The following is a 25,177-nucleotide window of genomic DNA, read 5'->3' as shown; positions in this document are numbered from 1 at the left end:
AAGTTTTTATGTTAAAATGAGATTGCTTTTAGAGTGTATGAAGTGTTTTAAAGGCCTACTGAAACCCACTACTACCGACCACGCAGTCTGATAGTTTATATATCAATGATGAAATATTAACGTTGCAACACATGCCAATACGGCCGGTTTAGTCTACTAAATTACAATTTTAAATTTCCCACGGAGTTTCTTGTTGAAAACGTCGCGGAATGATGACGCGTGCGCGTGACGTCACAGACTGTAGAGGACATATTAGCGCACCACTACTTGCGGCTAAAAGTCGTCTCTTTTCATCGCGCAATTAAACAGTATTCTGGACATCTGTGTTGCTGAATCTTTTGCAATTTGTTCATTTAATGATGGAGAAGTCAAAAGTAGAAAGATGGAGTTGGGAAGCTTTAGCCTTTAGCCACACAAACACACGGTGTTTCCTTGTTTAAAATTCCCAGAGGTGAAGCTTTACTATGGATCAGAGCGGTCAAGCGAACATGGTTCCCGACCACTTGTCAACCGGCAGGTTTCGGTGAGAAAATTGTGGTAAAAAGTCGCCTCTTACCGGAGATCACCTGAGCTTGCGCCGTCCATGCAGCTGCCGTCGACTTCCCTCAGAGACTGGCGTCAAGACACCCGTGGATACACCTCTCCGACTATCAGGTACTATTTAATCTCACTAAAACACTACCAACACAATAGAAAGATAAGGGATTTCCCAGAATTATCCTAGTAAATGTGTCTAAAAACATCTAAATCCGTCCCAATGCAATCGCCTTTTTTTTTTAAACTTTATTTTTTTTTCTAGTCCTTCGCTATCAATATCATCATTCACGAATCTTTCATCCTCGTTCAAATTAATGGGGAAATTGTTGTTTTCTCGGTCCGAATAGCTCTTGCTGCTGGAGGCTCCCATTAAAAACAATGTGAGAACGTGAGGAGCCCTCACCCTTGTGACGTCATCGTCTGCGACTTTCGGTAAAGGCAAAGGTTTTTTATTAGTGACCAAAAGTTGCGAACTTTATCGTCGATGTTCTCTACTAAATCCTTTTAGCAAAAATATGGCAATATCGCAAAATGATCAAGTATGACACATAGAATGCACCTGCTATCCCCGTTTAAATAAAAAAAATCTCATTTCAGTAGGCCTTTAAGAGCATAGGGCGTGTGTATAATGGAATGGCATAGGGTTTCATTGTCATTGCACATTAAGAACAAGAAATAAAGCGAAATATATTAAGGGTAGAGAAAATTTTCAATACATATAATATTAACAAAAAATATAAATTAACTAGCATTCCCACTTCACAGGAACTCACCTACCAGAGGGTTGGGGGGCCCGGAACCATGTATTACGATTGTATTATTATTATTTAAAAAAAAGAAAAGGCTAATACTGAATATTTTTTCAAATTGAATTTTTAACAATGACCTTTTTCTAGTAAAATGGTGAGAAATCTAGGAATATAAGAGAGAGCAAATGCTATACCGCAGATGTAGAGTAGACTTTTCATCGCTTGAGTCTCTCGAACACAGATGGAAGAGTGCAACCAAGAAGCAAAAAGGAACCCAGTCAACCAGGAAATAGCCTAATAACTGACAGATCGATTGAAAAGACAACAAAAAATTAATTTGTATATACATTTTTGGTCATTTTTGTTTGACTTTGCATGAGGTCTCCCTCAGTGTCCCTATGTATCACACACACACACACACACACACACTTAAAACACACACATTCAACATGAAATCATCCCCTCTCACGCACTCAACAATGTGAAACACTACATGGTCAAATAAACCTGATGCTTGCCTGTCGTGCGCGTGTTCTGGTGCGGAATAGGAGCCTCCACATGTCCAGATATTTCCATGTCACTCGCAGCACACACCGGCCTTACAACTATACTACACTTTCAGTTGGACACCACTTTCTGGAGTGTTACACACACACAGACACACGGAGGCACGTACACACGCGCACACACACGCGCGCACACACACACACACACACACACACACACACACACACACACACACACACACACACACACACACACACACACACACACACACACACACACACACACACACACACACACACACACACACACACGGAAATGGGAAGTGAGGGTTAACTAAGAAACTGGTGGTTAAGTAAACTGTGGAACCTCTCAACCTGAAGGCTTTTTAGCTTTATTTTTATTTATGTTTTTAAAAGGGAAATTAAATATAAATTAACTTTTTTAAAGTTTTTATGTTAAAATGAGATTGCTTTTAGAGTGTATGAACACGCACACGCACACACGCGCACACACGCACACACACACACACACACACACACACACACACACACACACACACACACACACACACACACACACACACACACACACACACGGAAATGGGAAGTGAGGGTTAACTAAGAAACTGGTGGTTAAGTAAACTGTGGAACCTCTCAACCTGAAGGCTTTTTAGCTTTATTTTTATTTATGTTTTTAAAAGGGAAATTAAATATAAATTAACTTTTTTAAAGTTTTTATGTTAAAATGAGATTGCTTTTAAAGTGTATGAACACGCACACACACACACGCGCACACACGCACACACACACACACACACACACACACACACAGAAGTGGGAAGTGAGGGTTAACTAAGAAACTGGTGGTTAAGTAAACTGTGGAACCTCTCAACCTGAAGGCTTTTTAGCTTTATTTTTATTTATGTTTTTAAAAGGGAAATTAAATATAAATTAACTTTTGATATGTGACTATGTGAGATTAGAGCTAATGGCTAATCTCCAGTACCTTAGCAGTGTTTTTCATTCACTGTGTCGATACTATTTGGGTTAAAAATATGTTTTGCAAACCAGTAAATATAATCTGTAAATTTGTAAATATAATCTGGAAATGATGTGTTGTTGTTGAGTGTCGGTGCGGTTTAGAGCTCGGCAGAGTAACCGTGTAATACTCTTCCATATCAGTAGGTGGCAGCCGGTAGCTAATTGCTTTGTAGATGTTGGAAACAGCGGGAGGTAGTGCACAGGTAAAAAGGTGTCTAATGCTTAAAAGGGAACATTATCATCAGACCTATGTAAGCGTCAATATATACCTTGATGGTGCAGAAAAAAGACCATCTATTTTTTTAACCGATTTCCGAACTCTAAATGGGTGAATTTTGGCGAATTAAACGCCTTTCTCTTTATTGCGCTGGCGGCGATGACGTCAGAATGTGACGTCACCGAGGTAACACACCCGCCATTTTCATTTTCTACACATTACAAACACCGGGTCTCAGCTCTGTTATTTTCCGTTTTTTTGACTATTTTTTGGAACCTTGGAGACATCATGCCTCGACGGTGTGTTGTCGGAGGGTGTAACAACACTAACAGGGAGGGATTCAAGTTGCACCACTGGCCCGAAGATGCGAAAGTGTCTGCCGCCAGACCCCCAATGAATGTGCTGGAGTGTCTCCACATTTTACTGGCGATGCTAAGGCAGACATGGCACAGATATGTATGGATAACCTGCAGATGCATTTCCAACGATAGTCAACGAAATCACAAAGGTGAGTTTTGTTGATGTTGACTGCCAGCTAATCGGTGCTAACATGCTACGCTAATCGATGCTAACATGCTATTTACCGGCGGTGCTAAAGCAGACATGGTACAGAGATGTATGGATAACCTGTAGATGTATTTGCAACTATATTACGTTTCCTTCCACCCACATTTAATGATAAAAAAACACTTACCAATCGACGGATTTGAGTTGCTCCAGTGTCAAAAGATGCGAAAGTCCTGATCGTTTGGTCCGCACATTTTACCGGCGATGCTAACGCAGCTATTCGGCCATGCTATGGCTATGAATAGCTTCAATAGCTATTTGCTCAATAGCTTCAGTTTCTTCTTGAATCGCTTAAGTCGCTGAAATCCGAGTTTGAATCTGAGCTAATGTCACTATATCTTGCTGTGGTATTCCCATTGTTTGTTTACATTGGCAGCACTGTGTGACGTCACAGGGTAATGGATAGTGCTTTCGAAGATAGCGAAAATAAGGCACTTTAAAGCTTTATTTAGGGATATTCAGAGACCTGTAACATTTTGAAAAAAACTTCAAAAAATACAACAAGCCACTGGGAACTGATTTTTTATTGCTTTTAACCCTTTTGAAATTGTGATAATGTTCCAGATTAAAGGGGAACATTATCACCAGACCTATGTAAGCGTCAATATATATCTTGATGTTGCAGAAAAAAGACCATATGTTTTTTTAACCGATTTCCGAACTCTAAATGGGTGAATTTGTCGATTTAAACGCCTTTCAATTGTTCGCCTGTCGGAGCAATGACCTTTCACCCGTGACGTCACGTCGTGAAGCGGCCCGCCATTTTCTCAAACACATTACACACACCAAGTCAAATCAGCTCTGTTATTTTCCGTTTTTTTCAACCTTGGAGACATCATGCCTCGTCGGTGTGTTGTCGGAGGGTGTAACAACACGATCAGAGACGGTTTCAAGTTGCACCAGTGAAGATGCGAAAGTCCCTCGTTTGTTCTGCACACTGTACCGACGACAGCTATGCTACGACAGAGATGGCAAGAATGCGGGGATGTCCTGCAACACTCAAGGCAGATGCATTTCCAACGATAAAGTCAACGAAATGACAAAGGTGATTTTTGTTGATGTTATTGACTTATGTGGAGTGTGCTAATCAGACATATTTGGTCACGGCATGACTGCAAGCTAATCAATGCTAACATGCTATTTAGGCTAGCTGTATGTACATATTGCATCATTAGGCCTCATTTGTAGCTATATTTGCATCCAGCCTTTCCCTTCACCCACTTTTAATGCCAAACAAACACATACCAATCGTTGGTTAGAAGGCGATCGCCGAATTCGTCCGCGGTTCCTCCCGTGCCGCTGTCTGTCGTGATATGGTTCAAAAGCTTCTGTTTCTTCTTCAATTTTTTTTCAGTACCTGCCTCCACACTTCAACCATCCGTTTCAATACATGCGTAATCTGTTGAATCGCTTGCGCCTCTGAAATCCGAGTCTGAATCCGAGCTACTATGCTATACCTTTCTGTACTATCCGCCATGTATGTTTTTGGTGGCTTCACGCAATGATGTCACAGGACAATGGTCGGGTGGATATAGCGATGGTGTAAATCAGGCACTTTGAAGCCGTTTTTCGGGATATTGCGTGATGGGTAAAAATTTGAGAAAAACTTAGGAAAAAAAAATAAGCCACTGGGAACTGATTTTTATTGGTTTTAACCCTTCAGAAATTGTGATAATGTTCCCCTTTAAACCAAAAATAAACAAAAGGTGAGAGCCCCTAAGAAAAGTCATTGAAGCTTAGGGAAGGCTCTGTAGAACCAAACTAAAACTGAACTAGCTACAAGGTAAACAAACAAAATGCTGGACGACAGCAAAGACTTACTGTGGCGCAAAGACGGCGTCCACAATGCACATCCGAACATGACATGACTATCAACAATGTCCCCGCAAAGAGGGATAAAAACAACTGAAAGATTCTTGATTGCTTAAACAAAGTATATACAGGAAATATCGCTCAAAGGAAGACATGAAACAGCTACAGGAAAATAGCAAAAAAAAGAACAAAAGCCACCAAAATTGGAGAGCAAGACAAGAACTAAAACATTACACACAGGAAAACAGTCTTACTCAAAAATAAATATATCTTTATATGTATATTTTCACTGGAAAATATATCGAAACATATGTTGACTATCGAGTTTAAGTAAAAATATTTTGAGATATACGTTTTCTTCCATATTGCCCAGCCCTACCTCTTAGGGTGTGTGGTGTAGCATGTTTAGCTATTCCTTGTCCTCTAGTCCTCTAGGGATAATTGTGATTTAGAAGCTGCACTGTTGAGGGACATTAGCTGCTAGCACAAACGCTACATTTGTTGCGGACACCTTCATTCGCTTGTCGTTGTAGAATTTGCGGGACACAACGAGAATGTGAGACCAAAATCTTTATAAAGATAGCATTAAAACTCTGTCATGGGCTAATAAATGTATGTCATTTATATTGTATACAGTCGTGGTCGAAAGTTTACATACACTTGTAAAGAACATAATGTCATGGCTGTCTTGAGTTTCCAAACATTTCTAACTCTTCTTTTTTTGTGATATAGTGGTTGGAGCACATACTTGTTTGTCACAAAAAACATTCATGAAGTTTGGTTCTTTTAGGAATTTATTATGGGTCTACTGAAAATGTGACCGAATCTGCTGGGTCAAAAGTATACATACAGCAATGTTAATATTTGGTTACATGTCCCTTGGCAAGTTTCACTGCAATAAGGCGCTTTTGGTAGCCATCCAAAAGCTTCTGGCAAGCTTCTGGTTGAATTTTTGATCATGCCTCTTGACAAAATTGGTGCAGTTCAGCTACATTTGTTGGTTTTCTGACATGGACTTGTTTCTTCAGCATTGACCACACGTTTAAGTCAGGACTTTGGGAAGGCTATTCTAAAACCTTAATTCTAGCCTGATTTAGCCGTTCCTTTACCACTTTGGACATGTGTTTGGGGTCATTGTCCTGTTGGAACACCCAACTGCGCCCAAGACCCAACCTCCGTGCTGATGATTTTAGGTTGTCTTGAAGAATTTGGAGGTAATTCTCCTTTTTCATTGTCCCATTTACTCTCTGTAAAGCACCAGTTCCATTGGCAGCAAATCAGGCCCATAGCATAATACTACCACCACCATGTTGGGCGGTAGGAGTGGTGTTCTTGTGATTAAGGCCTCCTCCAAAAATATTGCTGGGTATTGTGGCCAAACAGCTCAATGTTTTGTTTCATCTGACCACAGAACTTTCCTCCAGAAGGTCTTATCTTTGTCCTCGTGATGTTGTAGAAATTATTGGAAAGTCAAAACAGCCATGACATTATGTTCTTTACAAGTGTATGTAAACTTTTGACCATGACTATATAACAGCAGTTATAGTGAAGCAACAAACAATTTGTAGTCATGTTGCTGTTATGAAAGATTTCAATGACTGATAACGCTAGCTATCCAAATCGCTATCATTAGCTAACAACACCCAAAGCTAATGCTCGGGGAAGCGTTACATTCTTACAGTACATAGTTATGTCATTACGTCCTAAAAGCCGTAAGACGCCGGGATATAACGCTTAAAATACATTCCATCAATCAATCAATCAATGTTTATTTAAATAGCCCTAAATCACAAGTGTCTCAAAGGGTTGCACAAGCTACAACGACATCCGCGGTATAGAGCCCACATAAGGGCAAGGAAAAACTCACCCCAGTGAGAGGTCAAAGACAATGACTATGAGAAACCTTGGAGAGGACCGCATATGTAAGACGCCGGGATATAACGCTTAAAATACACTCCAATCAATCAATGTTTATTTATATAGCCCTAAATCACAAGTGGGTCAAAGGGTTGCACAAGCTACAACGACATCCGCGGTATAGAGCCCACATAAGGGCAAGGAAAAACTCACCCCAGTGAGAGGTCGAAGACAATGACTATGAGAAACCTTGAAGAGGACCGCATCTAGGGGAGACCGAAAGCAATGGATATCAAGCGGGTCTGACATGATATTGTGAAAGTCCAGTCCATAATGGATCTAACATAATAGTGAGAGTCCAGTCCATAGTGGAGCCAGCAGGAGACCATCCCAAGCGGAGATGGGTCAGCAGCGCAGAGATGTCAGCGCTGACTAACTCATGAAAGTTAGCTCCCTCTGGGCTTCTGTTTAAATGTTGCAAACAGCCCCTTTAAGTAACATTATCATGTACGATTATCACTGGAGGCAGAGCGAAACATGTTTTACACAGTAAGAGCAAGCCAGGAGCAGACATGCTAATCGCTAAGGTAGCTTAAAACAACATTGCACGCGCAACAGTATGGGACCTATGTAAGAAGGTGCGCTTGTTTTACGTCTGTGTGAGAAGCAGAGACAAGATTGAGTAAGAAACGCCTGTGATGTAATGCCCGCAGCTAAAAGCAACTGCGTGAGAACGTATACTCGAATAATAAGATATAGTCATTTTCTATATCGCACAGAGACAAACCCACGATATATTATTATATTCAATATATCGCCCAGCCCTAGTGCAGATTATGACAACATGTGTCTTACGGTCTCTATGATGTAACTTCCTCTTTATCTCTGCATGATTTCAAATGCACTTGACAGTTGGACCAGGGAGCGGGAAAGAAAAGACACACACAGGACAGGATGATATCAACATGGAGCCAAACACCATGCTTTATTGTCCTCTAAACTTAGTCGCTAGGGACAAGCCTGCATGAAAGATTCTTTTGCTTTTTTCTATTACCAACTTTTTTAATGGATATTTAATAGTCCAAAACTAATCCTGGGTTACTTTACACACAGCAGAACATACAAGGAGAAAGGGGAGAGAATGTCAGATAAACATCAGTCCATCAGGCCTTGGCAAGTAGGTCAAGTAATCGTATCTTTGGTTTGTTAGGTAGCTAAATACCTCAAAAAGTTATGGTTGGAGGCTCATGAAACTTTCAGGAAATGTTAAAAAGTCTGATAAGAAACATGTGGTAACATTTTGGGCCTGATCGGGATAATGTCTACTACAGTAACTTAGGTGTATGTTATAAACTTTAATATCTGTATGTGTATATGCTATAGCGGCCCCACCTCCACCCATAGAGACAAAGACAGTGGATGACTGATAAGAGGGTTCACTCTTTTTCTTTCATTCTGCTATAGATAGCTGAAGTTATAGCCACATTTAATTACACTTTAAAGAAATGTCAAAAACAGGATGACATTTTGGGGATGATCTGCATAACCGTCTGGGTTTAGGACTTTTTTTTTTTTACTATTGGGAGGTTGGGTCTGGCGAATAATTAGTATTTACTATCTTCCCTTTTGTGATGCAGGTCTTTTGATTGTGCAGGCGTGTAATTAAATGTTTAGGCCGTGGAATCAAATTAATGAAAAATATTAATTAAATGTGATCACTTTCTGTTAATAATAAAACATTAATAATTATGATTATTATTATAAAAAATATTATTTCGGTAATAGAATGAAAATAATTATAAAGAATATTTTTCTTATTATTATTATATGATTTGGTTAATAATAATAATCATCATAAAAATACTAATACAATAATTATAAAACGTATTGCAATTATTATTATTATTATTGTTAGCATGATTATAGTACCATTATATTATTATTATCTTTATTTTGGGTAGCAGTAACAATAAACAACTGTAATTTTCATTATTTTATAGGTACATTAAAGTAAAGTAATAAAGACAGACCCTTATTTAAATAATTACAACCACCACGACCACAAATAAAAACTGTAATTTTACACATTTGACAAATAATTACTAAATAATCCTATACAAATTATTTAAATTACAGACAGTGTTATTTGTTTACTTAAATATTCATATCTTGGATAAAATCCATTTACTCAGCAGCCTTACAATCCATCCAGTGACCACATGTTTCCCTCAATGGGAGGAATTGTGCAACAGTTGTCTCTGTTCAAGTAGATCTGCAGTATCCTGTGTGTGAGTTTGCAAGTGTGTGAATGTGTGTGTGTGTTTGTGTGGTGACTTTGAGCCAGTGTTAACAGAAAGAGGATCTCCATGTAGGGGTGCACACACACAGTCTGCAGGCTGGCAACAGAATGTGTCAGTTGAGAGCCACTAATGCAGTGGTTCTTGACCTTGTTGGAGGTACCAAACCCCACCAGTTTCATATGCGCATTCACCGAACCCTTCTTTAGTTAAAAATAAAATGTTTTTTTTTTTCAAATTCAAGACAAAGTTATATGTTTTTGGTAACACTTTAGTATAGGGATCATATACTAAGTAACAAAGACTTAATTTTGTCATGATCTGTGGTCTGGATCACGTTTTTGTTATTTTTTTGTTAGTTTTTGGACTCTTTTAGTTCCTGTTTGCGCTCCCTTGTTTTATTTAGTTACCATGCCGACTTTTGATTTTCACCTGCTTCTGGTGTTCGGACCGTGCACCTGTTTCTAATCAAGACCCTTATTTAAGCTTGACTTTGCCAGTCAGTCGGCCTGGCGTCATTGCTTGTTTTCATGCGATACCACAGTTCATGTTGCTCGATTCATGCCGTATCCACGAAAGTCTTGTTTATTTCTTGCCACAGTTTCGTGTTTGTTCGAAGCCATAGTTTGTTGGTTTGTTTCATGCCACAGTTTTGTGTTTGTTCCCTGCCATAGTTTATGTTTGTTTAACTCATGCCCTGCCAAGATTTCCTGGGGTGATAAATATGTTCCTACCTGCAAGCCTTGTCCGGAATAGTCCGTTTGCATCCCGGGAGAACAAACCTTACAGTAAGCTGTGACCCCCCCAGTCATGTAAGAATGATCGTAAGTCAGCATGGTTACCAAACAAAACAAGGGAGCGCAAACAGGAACTAAAAGAGTCCAAAAACTAACAAAAAAAAAACAACACACAATCCAATTTAGAGTTATTTGGACACTAAGGGAACATATTCTCAGTAAAAAAGACTAAATCTAGAGTTATTTGGTTAGGGTTAGGGTCAGGGTTAAGGTTATAATAAGGCCATGCCGAATAGGCATTAATAAGTACTTAATGACCAGTCAAGAGCCAATATGTTATTAATTTGCATGTTAATAAGCAACTAATTAACAGTGAATATGTTCCCCATACTTAAGTGTTACCATGTTTTTTTTACTGGTGCACAAATTGAACCGTGCATGAACATCACCTTGTTCAAACAACAAAATCAACACAGTGCATAAACTCACAACAAATTACACACCTGCAAATCAGTCAGCTGTTGCCGTATCTGTAATACGCCGATAGGGAGAAGTTTGTATCTACACGATGACTCGGGTGTGTTTTGACCTCCACCCAACCCCTGAGGCCAACTCTACGAACCCCTAGGGTTCGATCGAACCCAGGTTAAGAACCACTGCACTAATGTCTTTGTCTATTTATCAGTCTGAAATGCTATAGAAGTTGTTTGTCTTCTTTCTTGGCTATAAAGCTACATCAAGCATGTTTTTTGGTTCTATTTTGCATTCCAACAGTGCTTTTTGTTAGGTACTTTGTCACCTATGACGATAAAGGGGAAACATTAACAACTTTTTTTTTTGACAGCAAGTTGACGTGTGACCAGCAAGAATGTATTTTATTTTGTAAACGTCTAGTATATCATTCTCAGCAGGAAGTTAAACAACAACTAAAGAACTCTCCTATCACAGAATCAGAAAACATACAGTTCTGTCATCTTAGGAAATAGCCCACGCATTAAAAAAACAAAGTGCGGCCCTCTTTGAACCAGAAAGTAGCAGCAGTACTAAAACAAACAAACAAACAAAAAAACAACAACTAGTCAACATAATACACCATACAAAATTAGTAGACTACAATTTTTTAGACTGTTTTGTTGTTAACACACTTAGCTGCGCTAGCTAAAATATGTCCATAGACTGCATGGAGCCACTTCAAAGTTACTACCCTACTTTTAGGGGCTAAAGAGCCAGAAGCTCAATTTTTGTTTCATCTGACCACATAACTTTCCTCCAGAAGGTCTTATCTTTGTCCATCTGATATCAGATGAAACAAAACTTGAGTGGTTTGGCCACAATACCCAGCAATATATTTGGAGAAGAAAAGGTGAGGTCTTTAATCCCAGGAACGCCACCCTACCGTCAAGCATGGTGGTGGTAGTATTATGCTGCCAATGGAACTGGTGCTTTACAGAGAGTAAACGGGACGATGAAAAATGAGGATTACCTCCAAATTCTTCAGAGGAAAACTTAAAATGATCAGCCCGGAGGTTGGGTCTTGGGCGAAGTTGGGTGTTCCAACAGGACAATGACCCCAAACACACATCAAAAGTCGTAAGGGAATGGTTAAATTAGGCTAGAATTAAGGCTTTAGAATGGCCTTCCCAAAGTACTGACTTAAACGTGTGGACAATGCTTAAAAAACAATATCCAAGTCAGAAAACCAACAAATTTAGCTGAACTGCACCAATTTTGTCAAGAGGAGTGGTCAAAAATGCAACCAAATTCAACCAAAATTCACAAAAGCGCCTTATTGCAGTGAAACTTGCCAACTGACAAGAAACCAAATATTAACATCGTTGTATGTATACTTTTGACCCAGTATATTTTTTTAGTAGACTCATAATAAATTCATAAAAGAACCACACTTCATGGATGTTTTTTGTGACCAAAAAGTATGTGATCCAATCACTCTATCACAAAAAAATAAGAGTTGTAGAAATTATTGTAAACTCAAAACAGCCATGACATTATGTTCTTTACAAGTGTATGTAAAGTTTTGACCACGAGTGTTAGTGAATATATATATATATATATATGTATTACAGTCGCACCAGACTATAAGCTACAGATGTAAAGAAGTAGAAAATATTTTGTAAAGGTTTATTTACATACCCTAATTGTTTCCAAGCTGTGCCTGTCACACGGCAGTAAAATGAATGATCAAACAAAACAGAAGTCATGGACCTAGCAGCGAAAGCTAGCTTCCCAATCAGCTAAACAGACTCAATAAGTCCACTATGACATTTTGGTGAATTTACGAAAATAAAACCATACAAAAAGAATTCCTTTGTAAATTAATACTACTCATACAGACACTTGTAAATGTGTTGGCATATTTGCTAATGCTAACAATGTTAGCTTGATTACAATAGTACATACAAATATGTATAAAAACACTCCTACACTCCTAATTGTTTTAAATATATTTTAAAACTTACAAATGTTGCTTGGAGTGATGAATGAACAATCCTTTCGAGTAGAAACGCTATGGCCAGTTTATCTTCCGGTTCAAGGCACGAAACAGAAAGTACATGTTTAACTTGCAGCACCTGCAGTAAGCAAATTCGTCCAGAAGATGGTGCCATAGCACAAACAATAACACACCGTTTCAGTGTCTCTGTTGGTGTTCTATCGAAACTATTTGTTGGATACGGAACATTATAGTCGTTAGCAAAGAAAAATCCATAATTTAGCCGCACCATTTAATAAGCCCAGTGATGTTGAAATAGGTACACGTCTTGCGTCCCTGATGCATTCAAATCTGAAAGGATGTAATAAACTCACTATCCATACGTCCCAAGAAGCATTTAAGTTCCTAAATGAAGACATGCTAAATTACATGACACAATTACTTTCTGCATCCAGTAAATCAGTGGTCCCCAACCACCGGACCGCAGAATAATTTTTTATTAAAAAAAATAAAAATAAAAAAATATATATATATATTTTTTTTTTTTTATTAAATCAACATAAAAAACACAATATACACTTACAAATTGTGCACCAACCACAAAAACACTCCCTTTTTCATGACAAAAACGTGCCTTTTTCATGACAAAGAAGAAAAAAAACAGAAAAAAGAAAAAAAAAGGACACACCCCCCGGGCCGCGGGACAAATTATTAAGCGTTGACCGGTCCGCGGATACAAAAAGGTTGGGGACCACTGCAGTAAATCATTCGTATTGATTTGTCAAAATTCGAAAAAATTTGTTTTTAAAGAAAATGGTGTTGAGGCAGCACTAATGTAAATGTCACTTATTTTACATTTTATCTGCCCACCATTATTGTGTTTTTGTCACTTCTGGGCCCTCTAGTAAAGAGAGCGAAGTAGAGAGACTGTTGGCTGTTTACCTCTCCACCCATTGCCATTCTCAAGACATTAAATCAGGGGCCACTTTAATAAAAGAGTAGCCTGGGGCGGCCAGGGCGAAGTTTAAACCACACGGAGGAGACATAACAGGAGACAAACAGTTGGAGGCGGAACCCAAACGATCGTAACAACTGCAAGCAGTACTGCATTAAGTATTTAGTTACGTATTTTCACCTCCATCTTTACTACTACACGTCATGTACCGCACACTCTTATGAGGTCGTTCTGCCTTTATAATGACAACTGACATGGTCAGATACGTAGACAACCACTATGTACTAGGGGTGTAACGGTACACAAAAATTTAGGTTCGGTATGTACCTCGGTTTTGAGGTCATGGTTTGGTTAATTTTCGGTACAGTAAGAAAACAACAAAATATAAATTATTTTGCTTATTTATTTACCAAATTTGTAAACAATTGCTTTATCCTTTTAACATTGGGAACACTATAATACTTCTGCCCAAGATAATCCACATTAAACTGCCTCAACTTGTTGCTCAGATTACATTGAATAAAATTACAAAACTTTTTTTCTACATATAAAAAGTGCAACATTAAACAGTTTGAAGTCAACTCATCATGCCCAATTTATTACAACATTTAGGCAGCCTGGTGTTGATTTTTATTATGCAAATGTTATATTTTTATCAACATGTGATAGCAGGGACCCTGCCATTCAAAACTAGGCTGCTACATTACAAATGATGTAACTAAAGCTGAAAAAAATAGTACAATAGCAATAGGAGGGACTATTCATCCCTGAACACCATGGAGTTCATGTAGGCTTTATGATGCAGTTACATTATGTCACTAGCGCACACACACACACACACACACACACACACACACACACACACACACACACACACACACACACACACACACACACACACACACACACACACACACACACACACACACACACACACACACACACACACACACCGCACAATGAGCTAACACACACACACACCGCAAAATGAGCTAACGTTACGCTAAAAGTTAATTAGACTTCACCTCAAGCCAGGACTGCGAGCGAGCTGAGCTGCAGTTTGTTTCTAGAACGTCAACAGGCTCATAGTGTTTTAACTAGTATTTGACTGGGAGGTGTTTATTATAATTTGGGGATAGTCCGCTGCCTTATGCTCACCTGCTAAACACCTATCCGCCAACCCCACCGCAGAAGCACCGACTCCATCCGCTATGAATACGCACTGCTGATTGGCTGTTACAGCTATATATGTAACCAATCAGATGGTTGTGTGGGTGGGACAATGCTGGGTGCTGTGTAGGAGACAAAGGCAGAAAGCAGAGTAGCTTGTTAAGACTTTAGCTTAGGCGGCTACTTCATATGTTCGTGTGGAAACTCGTTCGGTACACCTCCGAACCGAACCGGAACCCCTGTGCCGAAACGGTTCAATACAAATACACGTACCGTTACACCCCTACTATGTACCACACGTTTGAGAAAAAAAGGGAAAAAAATTGTTAGAATGCATAAAAAAAAAACCAAAAAACATATGTGTTCTTGTCTGACATACCCATTGTGAATGATATGAAAAATTCACTGCATAAGTCCAGTTCTCCTTAAATGAGCTAGTGCAATGATTAGTGAGGAGACTGACTTGTGTGCTCGATGGCAAATTCTGATTCAAAATAAAATGTATAGAATCCTGACAATAAAGTTGCATTGGTGTCCAAGTATTGGGGTCTTTTTTTTTAGGTTAATTTAAATCATGCAAGAGAGTAATTAATCCAAACTTAAAAGTGTGATTAATTGGATAACAAAAATAAAGAAAATAATTAACAGCACTAAAAAGGACATGTCTACACTAAGTCGTTTAACCCCTTAAATAAATAATTATTTAGCCTAAGCCCTATTTCAGCCACACTAAACCAGCCTTTAAGGTCCCACTCCTCGGACAAATTTTTTACACAGCCGTGTAGTTTTTGAATCTTCGGCTCTTGGCTTTGTATGGACTCATTGATCGTTTACAAAGTGAGTTGGGAGAGGAAGTGATGCCAGAAAGACCTCGCCCACAGAGGAAAAGACGTCAGAAAGAACACGCAACAGCCAGCTTCATAATAAAGCCTTTTCGTAGCTCAAAAAATAACCACTGGCAATATGGACCCGAGTCATCCAGATATGCCCGTGTTTCTCCTTCTTCTACATGTACAGACGCTTGTGGAAATCACACATCAATCAATCAATCAATGTTTGCTTATATAGCCCTAAATCACTAGTGTCTCAAAGGGCTGCACAAACCACCACGACATCCTCGGTAGGCCCACATAAGGGCAAGGAAAACTCACACCCAGTGGGACGTCGGTGACAATGATGACTATGAGAACCTTAGAGAGGAGGAAAGCAATGGATGTCGAGCGGATCTAATATGATACTGTGAAAGTTCAATCCACAATGGATCCAACACAGTCGCGAGAGTCCAGTCCAAAGAGGATCCAAGACACAGCAGCGAGAGTCCCGTTCACAGCGGAGCCAGCAGGAAACCATCCCAAGCGTAGGCGGACCAGCAGCGCAGAGATGTCCCCAGCCGATACACAGGCGAGCAGTACATGGCCACCGGATCGGACCCCCTCCACACGGGAGAGTGGGACATAGAAGAAAAAGAAAAGAAACGGCAGATCAACTGGTCTAAAAAGGGAGTCTATTTAAAGGCTAGAGTATACAAATGAGTTTTAAGGTGAGACTTAAATGCTTCTACTGAGGTGGCATCTCGAACTGTTACCGGGAGGGCATTCCAGAGTACTGGAGCCCGAACGGAAAACGCTCTATAGCCCGCAGACTTTTTTTGGGCTTTGGGAATCACTAACAAGCCGGAGTCCTTTGAACGCAGATTTCTTGCCGGGACATATGGTACAATACAATCGGCAAGATAGGATGGAGCTAGACCGTGTAGTATTTTATACGTAAGTAGTAAAACCTTAAAGTCACATCTTAAGTGCACAGGAAGCCAGTGCAGGTGAGCCAGTACAGGCGTAATGTGATCAAACTTTCTTGTTCTTGTCAAAAGTCTAGCAGCCGCATTTTGTACCAACTGTAATCTTTTAATGCTAGACATGGGGAGACCCGAAAATAATACGTTACAGTAGTCGAGGCGAGACGTAACAAACGCATGGATAATGATCTCAGCGTCTTTAGTGGACAGAATGGAGCGAATTTTAGCGATATTACGGAGATGAAAGAAGGCCGTTTTAGTAACGCTTTTAATGTGTGCCTCAAAGGAGAGAGTTGGGTCGAAGATAATACCCAGATTCTTTACCGTGTCGCCTTGTTTAATTGTTTGGTTGTCAAATGTTAGAGTTGTATTATTAAATAGAGTTCGGTGTCTAGCAGGACCGATAATCAGCATTTCCGTTTTTTTGGCGTTGAGTTGCAAAAAGTTAGCGGACATCCATTGTTTAATTTCATTAAGACACGCCTCCAGCTGACTACAATCCGGCGTGTTGGTCAGCTTTAGGGGCATGTAGAGTTGGGTGTCATCAGCATAACAGTGAAAGCTAATACCGTATTTGCGTATGATGTCACCTAGCGGCAGCATGTAGATGCTGAAGAGTGCAGGGCCAAGGACCGAACCCTGGGGAACTCCACACGTTACCTTAACGTAGTCCGAGGTCACATTGTTATGGGAGACACACTGCATCCTATCAGTAAGATAAGAGTTAAACCAAGACAGGGCTAAGTCTGACATACCAATTCGTGTTTTGATACGTTCTAATAAAATATTATGATCGACGGTATCGAAAGCAGCGCTAAGATCGAGGAGCAGCAACATAGATGACGCATCAGAATCCATCGTTAGCAATAGATCATTAGTCATTTTTGCGAGGGCTGTCTCAGTCGAGTGATTTGCCCTGAAACCGGATTGAAAGGTTTCACATAGCTTGTTAGACGCTAAGTGTTCATTTAACTGCTCCGCAACAATTTTTTCAAGGATTTTTGAAATAAAGGGAAGGTGAGACACCGGTCGGTAATTTACCATGAGGTCAGGATTGAGGTTAGGTCTTTTAAGGAGAGGATGAATAACCGCTTTTTTGAATGCTAGGGGAACAGTGCCCGAGGAGAGTGATAAGTTTATAATATTTAGCACTGATGGACCTAATAATACAAAGAGCTCCTTGATCAGTTTCCCAGGAAGAGGGTCAAGTAAACATGTTGTCTGTTTTATTCCATTTACACGTTGTAACAATTCCTCTAATGTTATTTCCTCAAAACGAGAGAAACTATTTTGGAGGGCAGTATCCGCCGTATATACAATCGTATCAGTGTTAATAGAACCCCGTTGTAGCTGGGACGCATTGTCTTTAATCTCCTTTCTAATGACTTCAATTTTCTTACTAAAGAATTGCATAAAGTCATCAGCTGAGTGGGTTGAGCTACTGGAAGGAGTCCCTTGTTGGGTTAGCGATGCTACCGTACTAAACAAAAATTTAGGATCGTTTTTATTACGGTGGATGAGATTTGAGTAATATTTAGCTTTAGCTAAGGTAAGCATGTGTTTATAAGTTATTAAACCATCACTCCATGCTTGATGGTGCACCTCAAGTTTAGTCGTGCGCCATTTGTGTTCCAGCTTTCTACATAATAATTTCTGAGCTCTAGTTTCTTCTGTAAACCACGGGGTGCGCTTTTTTGGAGCCTTTTTTAACTTTAGCGGTGCTATGTTATCAATGGTTTCGCGCAGGGCGTCGTTAAAGTTGTTAGTGAGGTTATCAATAGAGCCCACATACTTTGGGAATGGTGCCATTACCGAGGGCAGTAGGTCAGCAAGAGTTGTCGTTGTGGCTGTATTAATGTTGCGGCTGCTATAGCAGTTATTATTATTATTAGTTTGACGAACATGCGTCTGAACCTCGAATTTTATAGGGTAATGATCAGACAATACTTTAGTATACGGGAGTATCGTAACTTTGGAAACGGTGATGCCCCTGACAAGCACTAGGTCTATCGTATTACCGTTGCGATGCGTGGGTTCATTTATTATTTGTGTGAGACCACAGCTATCAATTACAGTCTGGAGCGCTACGCATGGTGGGTCCGATGGGGTATTCATATGGATATTAAAGTCCCCCATTATGATTATATTATCGGCGTGTGTCACTAGATCAGCAACGAACTCTGAGAATTCATTAATAAAGTCCGAATAGGGCCCTGGGGGGCGGTAGATAACAGCCAGGTGTAGAGGCAGCGGTGTGACAGACCTCATAGTAAGCACCTCAAACGATTTATATTTATTATTTATGTTAGGACTAAGGTTAAAGTTTTCGTTGTATATTAGTGCAACCCCCCCACCCCTTTTGAGCGGACGGGCAATATGCGCATGTGTAAAGTTAGGAGGACATGCCTCATTTAGCGCAAAAAAGTAGTTTGGTTTAAGCCAGGTTTCGCTGAGACCGATGACGTTAAGATTGTTGTCTCTGATAATATCATTAACTAACAACGTTTTAGGAGACAATGATCTTATGTTTAAAAAACCTATATTATAGGTCGTGGGCTGTTTTAGGGAGTTTTTGATCAAATTATCCGTAGTAGCAATATTAATAATGTTGTGTTTATTATGCCCGGTGCATTTAGTATAGTTACGACCATATCTAGGAATTGATACGACAGGAATTTTCCGATTGTTTGATTGTTGCTTTGATAAACTGCACGCATCATGGTTAGCCACCTCAGTAACGGGGATTTTCCGATTGTTTGTTTGTTGCTTTGATAAACTGCACGCATCATAGTTAGCCACCTCAGTAAAACACATGTCCAACTCTGAAACACTCAAAGCAGAAAAAACTTGTTCTAATTTAACAGACTCCTTACCCAGACCAGTAGTCTCGCATTTTCCATCTAAATCCGTCTTCGGGATGGAGGAAAGTGGTGTTCTGTGGGGATTAGCCTTCTGCTTTGTTTTTAGCCCCGCTCGGCATCCGCGTTTCCGATCACACCGCTGGCGTCTGCTCCGTAGACGGCCCCCGCTGCTACTAGACTCCCCTGCTTCACAGGCCGCTGGATGTAGCCGCCGATGTATTCCCATGCTAGTTAGCAAGTCTAGCACGCAAGTGTCTATCGGTCCAAAACGGCCCGATGTGTCCACATCCAGAAGTGTCTGGCGGTCGTACGTGATCACGGAGTGACCACGATGTGAGCCAGCCATAAAGTTTGTGGAATTGTCCGGTATTTCTGCCAAATGTTCCATCTTTAGCAGCAGCTCCGCAATGTTGCAGCCCGTTCGGGCGCCGCCATCTTGGAAATTTTGCAAGAAAACATGAATACCTTAAGAGAAAACGATTGCAGCTATTTGGGATACAACACTTCTTAGGCGGCAAGAGAACTTTCCAAAATCCGGCTGGGTCAGCTGCGATGCTACTTAGCGAAAAACTTTGTCCATTTGTCGATAAAAAAGATAGCGGGTGCTTTGTATTACCTGGCCGTCGAGGAAAATGGCAAATGCATTCGGACTGGCAAAGCAGACTGTATCAGTTATTGTCCGCCATTTATGTCGCCGACTCAACGTCTAGGTCCAGAGTATATTAAGTCACCGAAAAGGAATGGACAATGAAGGTGAAGGCAAAAGAGTGAGGAATGTCCTGACCAGATATCTACATCCCTAGACTGATTGATGTAAAATGTTTACATGTCTAATAAAGATTTGATTAATTCATGATGTCTCAGGTGTGATTCAATACAATACAGCCTCACAGTGCACTGGATTCCAGTTACCGTATTTATCGGACTATAAGTCGCAGTTCTTTTCATAGTTTGGCCAGGGGTGCGATTTATACTCAGGAGTGACTTATGTGTGAAATTATTAACACATTACCGTAAAATATCAATAATATTATTTAGCTCATTCACGTAAAAGACTAGACGTATAAGATTTCCTGGGATTTAGCGATTAGGAGTGACACATTGGCGAACGTATAGCATGTTCTATATGTTATCGTTATTTGAATGACTCTTACCATAATATCTCCCGTCCAAAGGCAAAAACCCAGTAACTCCATTTTGGTCAAAACTGAGCTGATAATAATTTTGGAGTTCCTAGGTGATATGCTTTACATTAGTGTATGCGATATTGTAATTTGTTCCGTAAGTAAGCTGTTACGCGCATGGCAGGACCTAGCAACTACCACATAACCGCGTAGATACAACAGAAAAACCTAGTATCTCAAGGGACCAATCGGAGCTTCTTTGTCGGTCGCCTTATTGTCTTTAATGAGACATTTGCACGAATGGGGGCCGACGGTCAACCTGATTATGTGATATTATGGCACGAGGGGATATTTGGAAGATTGGCCCAGGACGTTGCAAGCACCTTCATTAAATGTATTGTTCTTGATTCTTCCCCTTGCATACTCTTTTGGCCAGATAACTGAGGAGGTCAAAATAAAAAGCGGACGCTGTACACGGCTCTTGCCCAAAGTGCAAACGCAGAATGGGGCCCGCCCGAGATTGTGACAAAATATCTGGAGAAAGGGCACACGTTCATGAGAGCAGATTCAATCAATGGCTCAATCGGCAAGAAAATGAAAGCTCAAGAAAACATCTATACGTTTGATGACTTTGTAGATCTTTGTAAGACAGCATCAAGATGGATTGATTTTCCTTTGTTTTCTCAAAATCAGCTAGAAGTGAGTTACTAGGTTTTGCCTTTGGACAGGAGATATGTTACGTTAACATACCAGGCACCTTCTCAGTTGGTTATTTATGAGTCATGTAACGTACACTTATTCAGCCTGTTGTTCACTATTCTTTATTTATTTTAAATTGCCTTTCAAATGTCTATTCTAGGTGTTGGGTTTTATCAAATAAAGTTCCCCCAAAAATGCGACTTATTTATGTTTTTTCCTTTTTTATTATGCATTTTCGGCAGGTGCGACTTATACTCCGAAAAGTACAGTAATTGAAATACCACAACACTGGATATTGTTAAGATAAGTTAAATGTAAGAACTTGCACACAAAGCAACACTGGAGGTGACTATGTTGTGTGCATTTTCCGCGCATGCGTACTAGGTCGCGTTGTGCCAACGGATGTAGAGAGTTGGGGGGTCTTAAACGGTGGCATCGTTGTGTGTGGACACGGATAATTTTAGGTGTGATTTACCCTGGGTCAAAGAAAACAAAAAATTTAAATGTGTGTATAATAATAAATAATTTAAATGATATACCTCGGACTTGTGCTCTGAGACACTGCGTCACACCGACAGTTTTATTATTTCCCCCCTCGTGTCGGCTTGAAAAAAACAAGTGCGAAGGTCAATAGTCAATAAAAGTTCTCCATGAGGTCATTCATTGAACAAAAGCTCTGTCCAGATTTGAGACAGGAAGTCCATTTCAACATGTGACCCTTTTGGTGTGATAAACAGCATGGGGGTTAATACCCCTAATTTTGCAGGAAGTGAAGCAGCTCGTCCTGATCAGTATCAGCACATTTATGCAGCAGTGAGTGACAACTGCAAAGGGCAGGTGTGTGTGTGTGTGTGTGTGTCGGGTTCCACTTGTTTGATAATACATTTCCATAGACATGTCAAAAGCAGCCGGCTACAGAAAACGTCCCGTAGTGGCACAGGATTAGCACGGATGCTACAAGAAATCCAGTGTGAGCAATCAGTGAACATTAATAGCCCGATAAGGATCGCAGTAAGTTGATAGGCGGGTCAGCGGCGGCCCAGCTGACATGAGGCTACCACGGCATGGTGGGGCCGGGGGGAAGAGGGGTCTCTCATAAGGATAGAGAAAGAAAGAGGATGAGGCGCCAGAGAGGGATGGAGGGAGTGAGGGGATGAGGTCATCAGAGTTTAGCTGGCAGGCCGCCGCAGTGAAGATGCAGCGTTATGCTGCATGCAAGCAATGATGATGTCACAGACCGTCAAATTCCTTTAAGTCCACTCTCCTTCACAGTCAGACTACAGTAGCTGTGGCGCAGTTCAGACAATATATCTTGTGCCAAAAAACACACGATATTGCACCTACTAACTACTACATCACAACATAACACCTACATTTATTTACAACCTGACTGCAACACCACCCACCTAAAACAAAAAAGTTAAAGTATTAATGATAGTCACAGACACACTAGATGTGGTGAAATTAACCTCTGCATTTGACCCATTCCCTCGTTCACCCCCTGGGAGGTGAGTGGAGCAGTGGCCGCGCCCGGGAATTATTTTGGTGATATAACCTCCAATTCCAACCGTTGATGCCGAGTATCTACAGTGGGGCAAAAAAGTATTTAGTCAGCCACCGATTGTGCAAGTTCTCCCACTTAAAATGATGACAGAGGTCTGTAATTTTCATCATAGGTACACTTCAACTGTGAGAGACAGAATGTGAAAAAAAATCCAGGAATTCACATTGTAGGAATTTTAAAGAATTTATTTGTAAATGATGGTGGAAAATAAGTATTTAGTCAACCATTCAAAGCTCTCACTGATGGAAGGAGGTTTTGGCTCAAAATCTCACGATACTTGGCACCGTTCATTCTTTCCTTAACACGGATCAATTGTCCTGTCCCCTTAGCAGAAAAACAGCCCCAAAGCATGAGGTTTCCACCCCCATGTTTCACAGTAGGTATGGTGTTTTTTCAGATGCAACTCTGTATTCTTCTTCCTCCAAACACGACAAGTTGAGTTTATACCAAAATGGATACATGGATGATACAGCAGAGGATTGGGAGAATGTCATGTGGTCAGATGAAACCAAAATAGAACTTTTTGGTATAAACTCAACTCGTCGTGTTTGGAGGAAGAAGAATACTGAGTTGCATCCCAAGAACACCATACCTACTGTGAAGCATGGAGGTGGAAATATCATGCTTTAGGGCTTTTTTTCTGCTAAGGGGACAGGACGATTGATCCGTGTTAAGGAAAGAATGAATGGGGCCATGTATCGTGAGATTTTCAGCCAAAACATCCTTCCACCAGTGAGAGCTTTGAATGGTTGACCAAATACTTATTTTTCACCATAATTTACAAATAAATTCTTTAAAATTCCTACAATGTGAATTCCTGGATTTTTTCTTCACATTCTTTCTCTCACAGTTGAAGTGTACCTACGATGAAAATTACAGACCTCTGTCATCATTTTAAGTGGGAGAACTTCCACAATCGGTGGCTGACTAAATACATTTTTGCCCCACTGTAGCAGGGAGGTAATGGGTCCCTTTTTTACAGTCTGTGGTATATGACTCGGCCCGGGTTTGAACTCACGACCGACCGATCTCAGAGCAGACACTCCAACCACAAGGCCCAGGTGAACACTAACAGAGTGAACTAAATTAAAAATACCATCCCATTTTGAATTACCTATAGTTTAAAGAAATATGCAGTATATTTTAGACAAGGGATGTCCAAACTTTTAGATTCGCGGGCTGCATTAGGATAAATAAAATTTGCCCGAAGTCCGATTGCATGTAAAGACTTCAGCGGGCCGCACTTGGCCCGCAGGCCATACTTTGGACACCACTGTTTTACACTATAATTTAATTGGAATAATGAAATAAAATACAATTAAAATTACAAAAATACTGATATTATTCTTGGTGTAGAAAATACAATGCAATAAATAATCAAATAAAAACTATTATTTCCATTAAAAACAATTTTTTTTTTTCAATCTATGAATGGCAGTTAAAAATGTTAAAAAGTTACTTTTAAAAAATGCCTTTAGACATAAAAGTGTCATGATCGCCACTGATCCCCTTAGATCAGACGTCCCAGACACGCGGCCCGCGGGCCGAGACGTCATTTTGCGGCCCCGACCTTAATCTGAAAGTTTAAAGTTAGTGCGGGCCGCAAGTTTTATAGGAAAAGACGCTTGACAGCGTTGTTATTAGGGTTGGGCATCGAGTATCGAGTATCAATTGGAACCGAGTTGTGTCAATCAGGGCTGCAGCTATTGATTATTATTGATTGTTTTGTTGGATTAATCGGATAAAACACACTTCACTTTTTCTAACAAATGCACATCATCAGCAATGAAATTGCACTTATAACAGGTGTTCATTTATATTTCCTTAAAAAAAATCCTCAAACAGCTATGTGAAACATGTGGACTGCGGGCTGGATCAAGCCCACAAAGAGGTTGAATCTGGCCGGTGAGATGAGTTTGCTACGTGTAAAACTGAGCTGCGTTTTTAAATTTAAAAAACTACTGTTGTAAATGTGTCCACTGGATATCGCAATAGCAATTCTGTTAGGCAAGCAAATATTTTATACCGGGGCGAGCAAGTTTACCAAGCAAGAGGTACATAGTAAAGCGGGGCTGCGACTCCTCCTCTTCGACCCCATGTAAGACAAACAGGAGTTAAACAAACAATTGGTAACCCCACTTAAAATGTTGCGTGAGACACTGCACATTGCTATAGTTCTGTGAAAAATATCATCTTAAATAAATAAATGATAAATGGGTTGTACTTGTATAGCGCTTTTC

General features: G+C 40.1%; 1 protein-coding gene across 4 annotated transcripts in view; it reads right to left on the bottom strand.

Moving 5' to 3' along the window:
• Window positions 1–25,177, bottom strand: part of rps6ka1 (ribosomal protein S6 kinase a, polypeptide 1) — a 171,167-nt gene that overhangs the window by 39,581 nt on the left and 106,409 nt on the right. Inside the window, exon 1 of one of the 4 annotated variants that reach the window (XM_061895973.1) lies at window positions 1,805–1,957. The exons of 2 other annotated variants lie outside the window; for them this stretch is intronic. In XM_061895973.1, coding sequence (XP_061751957.1) covers window positions 1,805–1,846 — 42 coding nt within the window. In that variant the 5' untranslated portion in view covers window positions 1,847–1,957. Of the gene's footprint in view, window positions 1–1,804; window positions 1,958–25,177 lie in introns of those variants that run through there. One more of the 4 variants, XM_061895974.1, reaches the window with a different exon arrangement.

The sequence above is a fragment of the Nerophis ophidion genome, linkage group LG03 (genome assembly GCF_033978795.1).
Source record: "Nerophis ophidion isolate RoL-2023_Sa linkage group LG03, RoL_Noph_v1.0, whole genome shotgun sequence".
Taxonomy (NCBI): Eukaryota; Metazoa; Chordata; class Actinopteri; order Syngnathiformes; family Syngnathidae; genus Nerophis; species Nerophis ophidion.
Note: the sequence above shows the minus strand (reverse complement) of the source record. Positions and strands in the feature narration are given on the sequence as shown.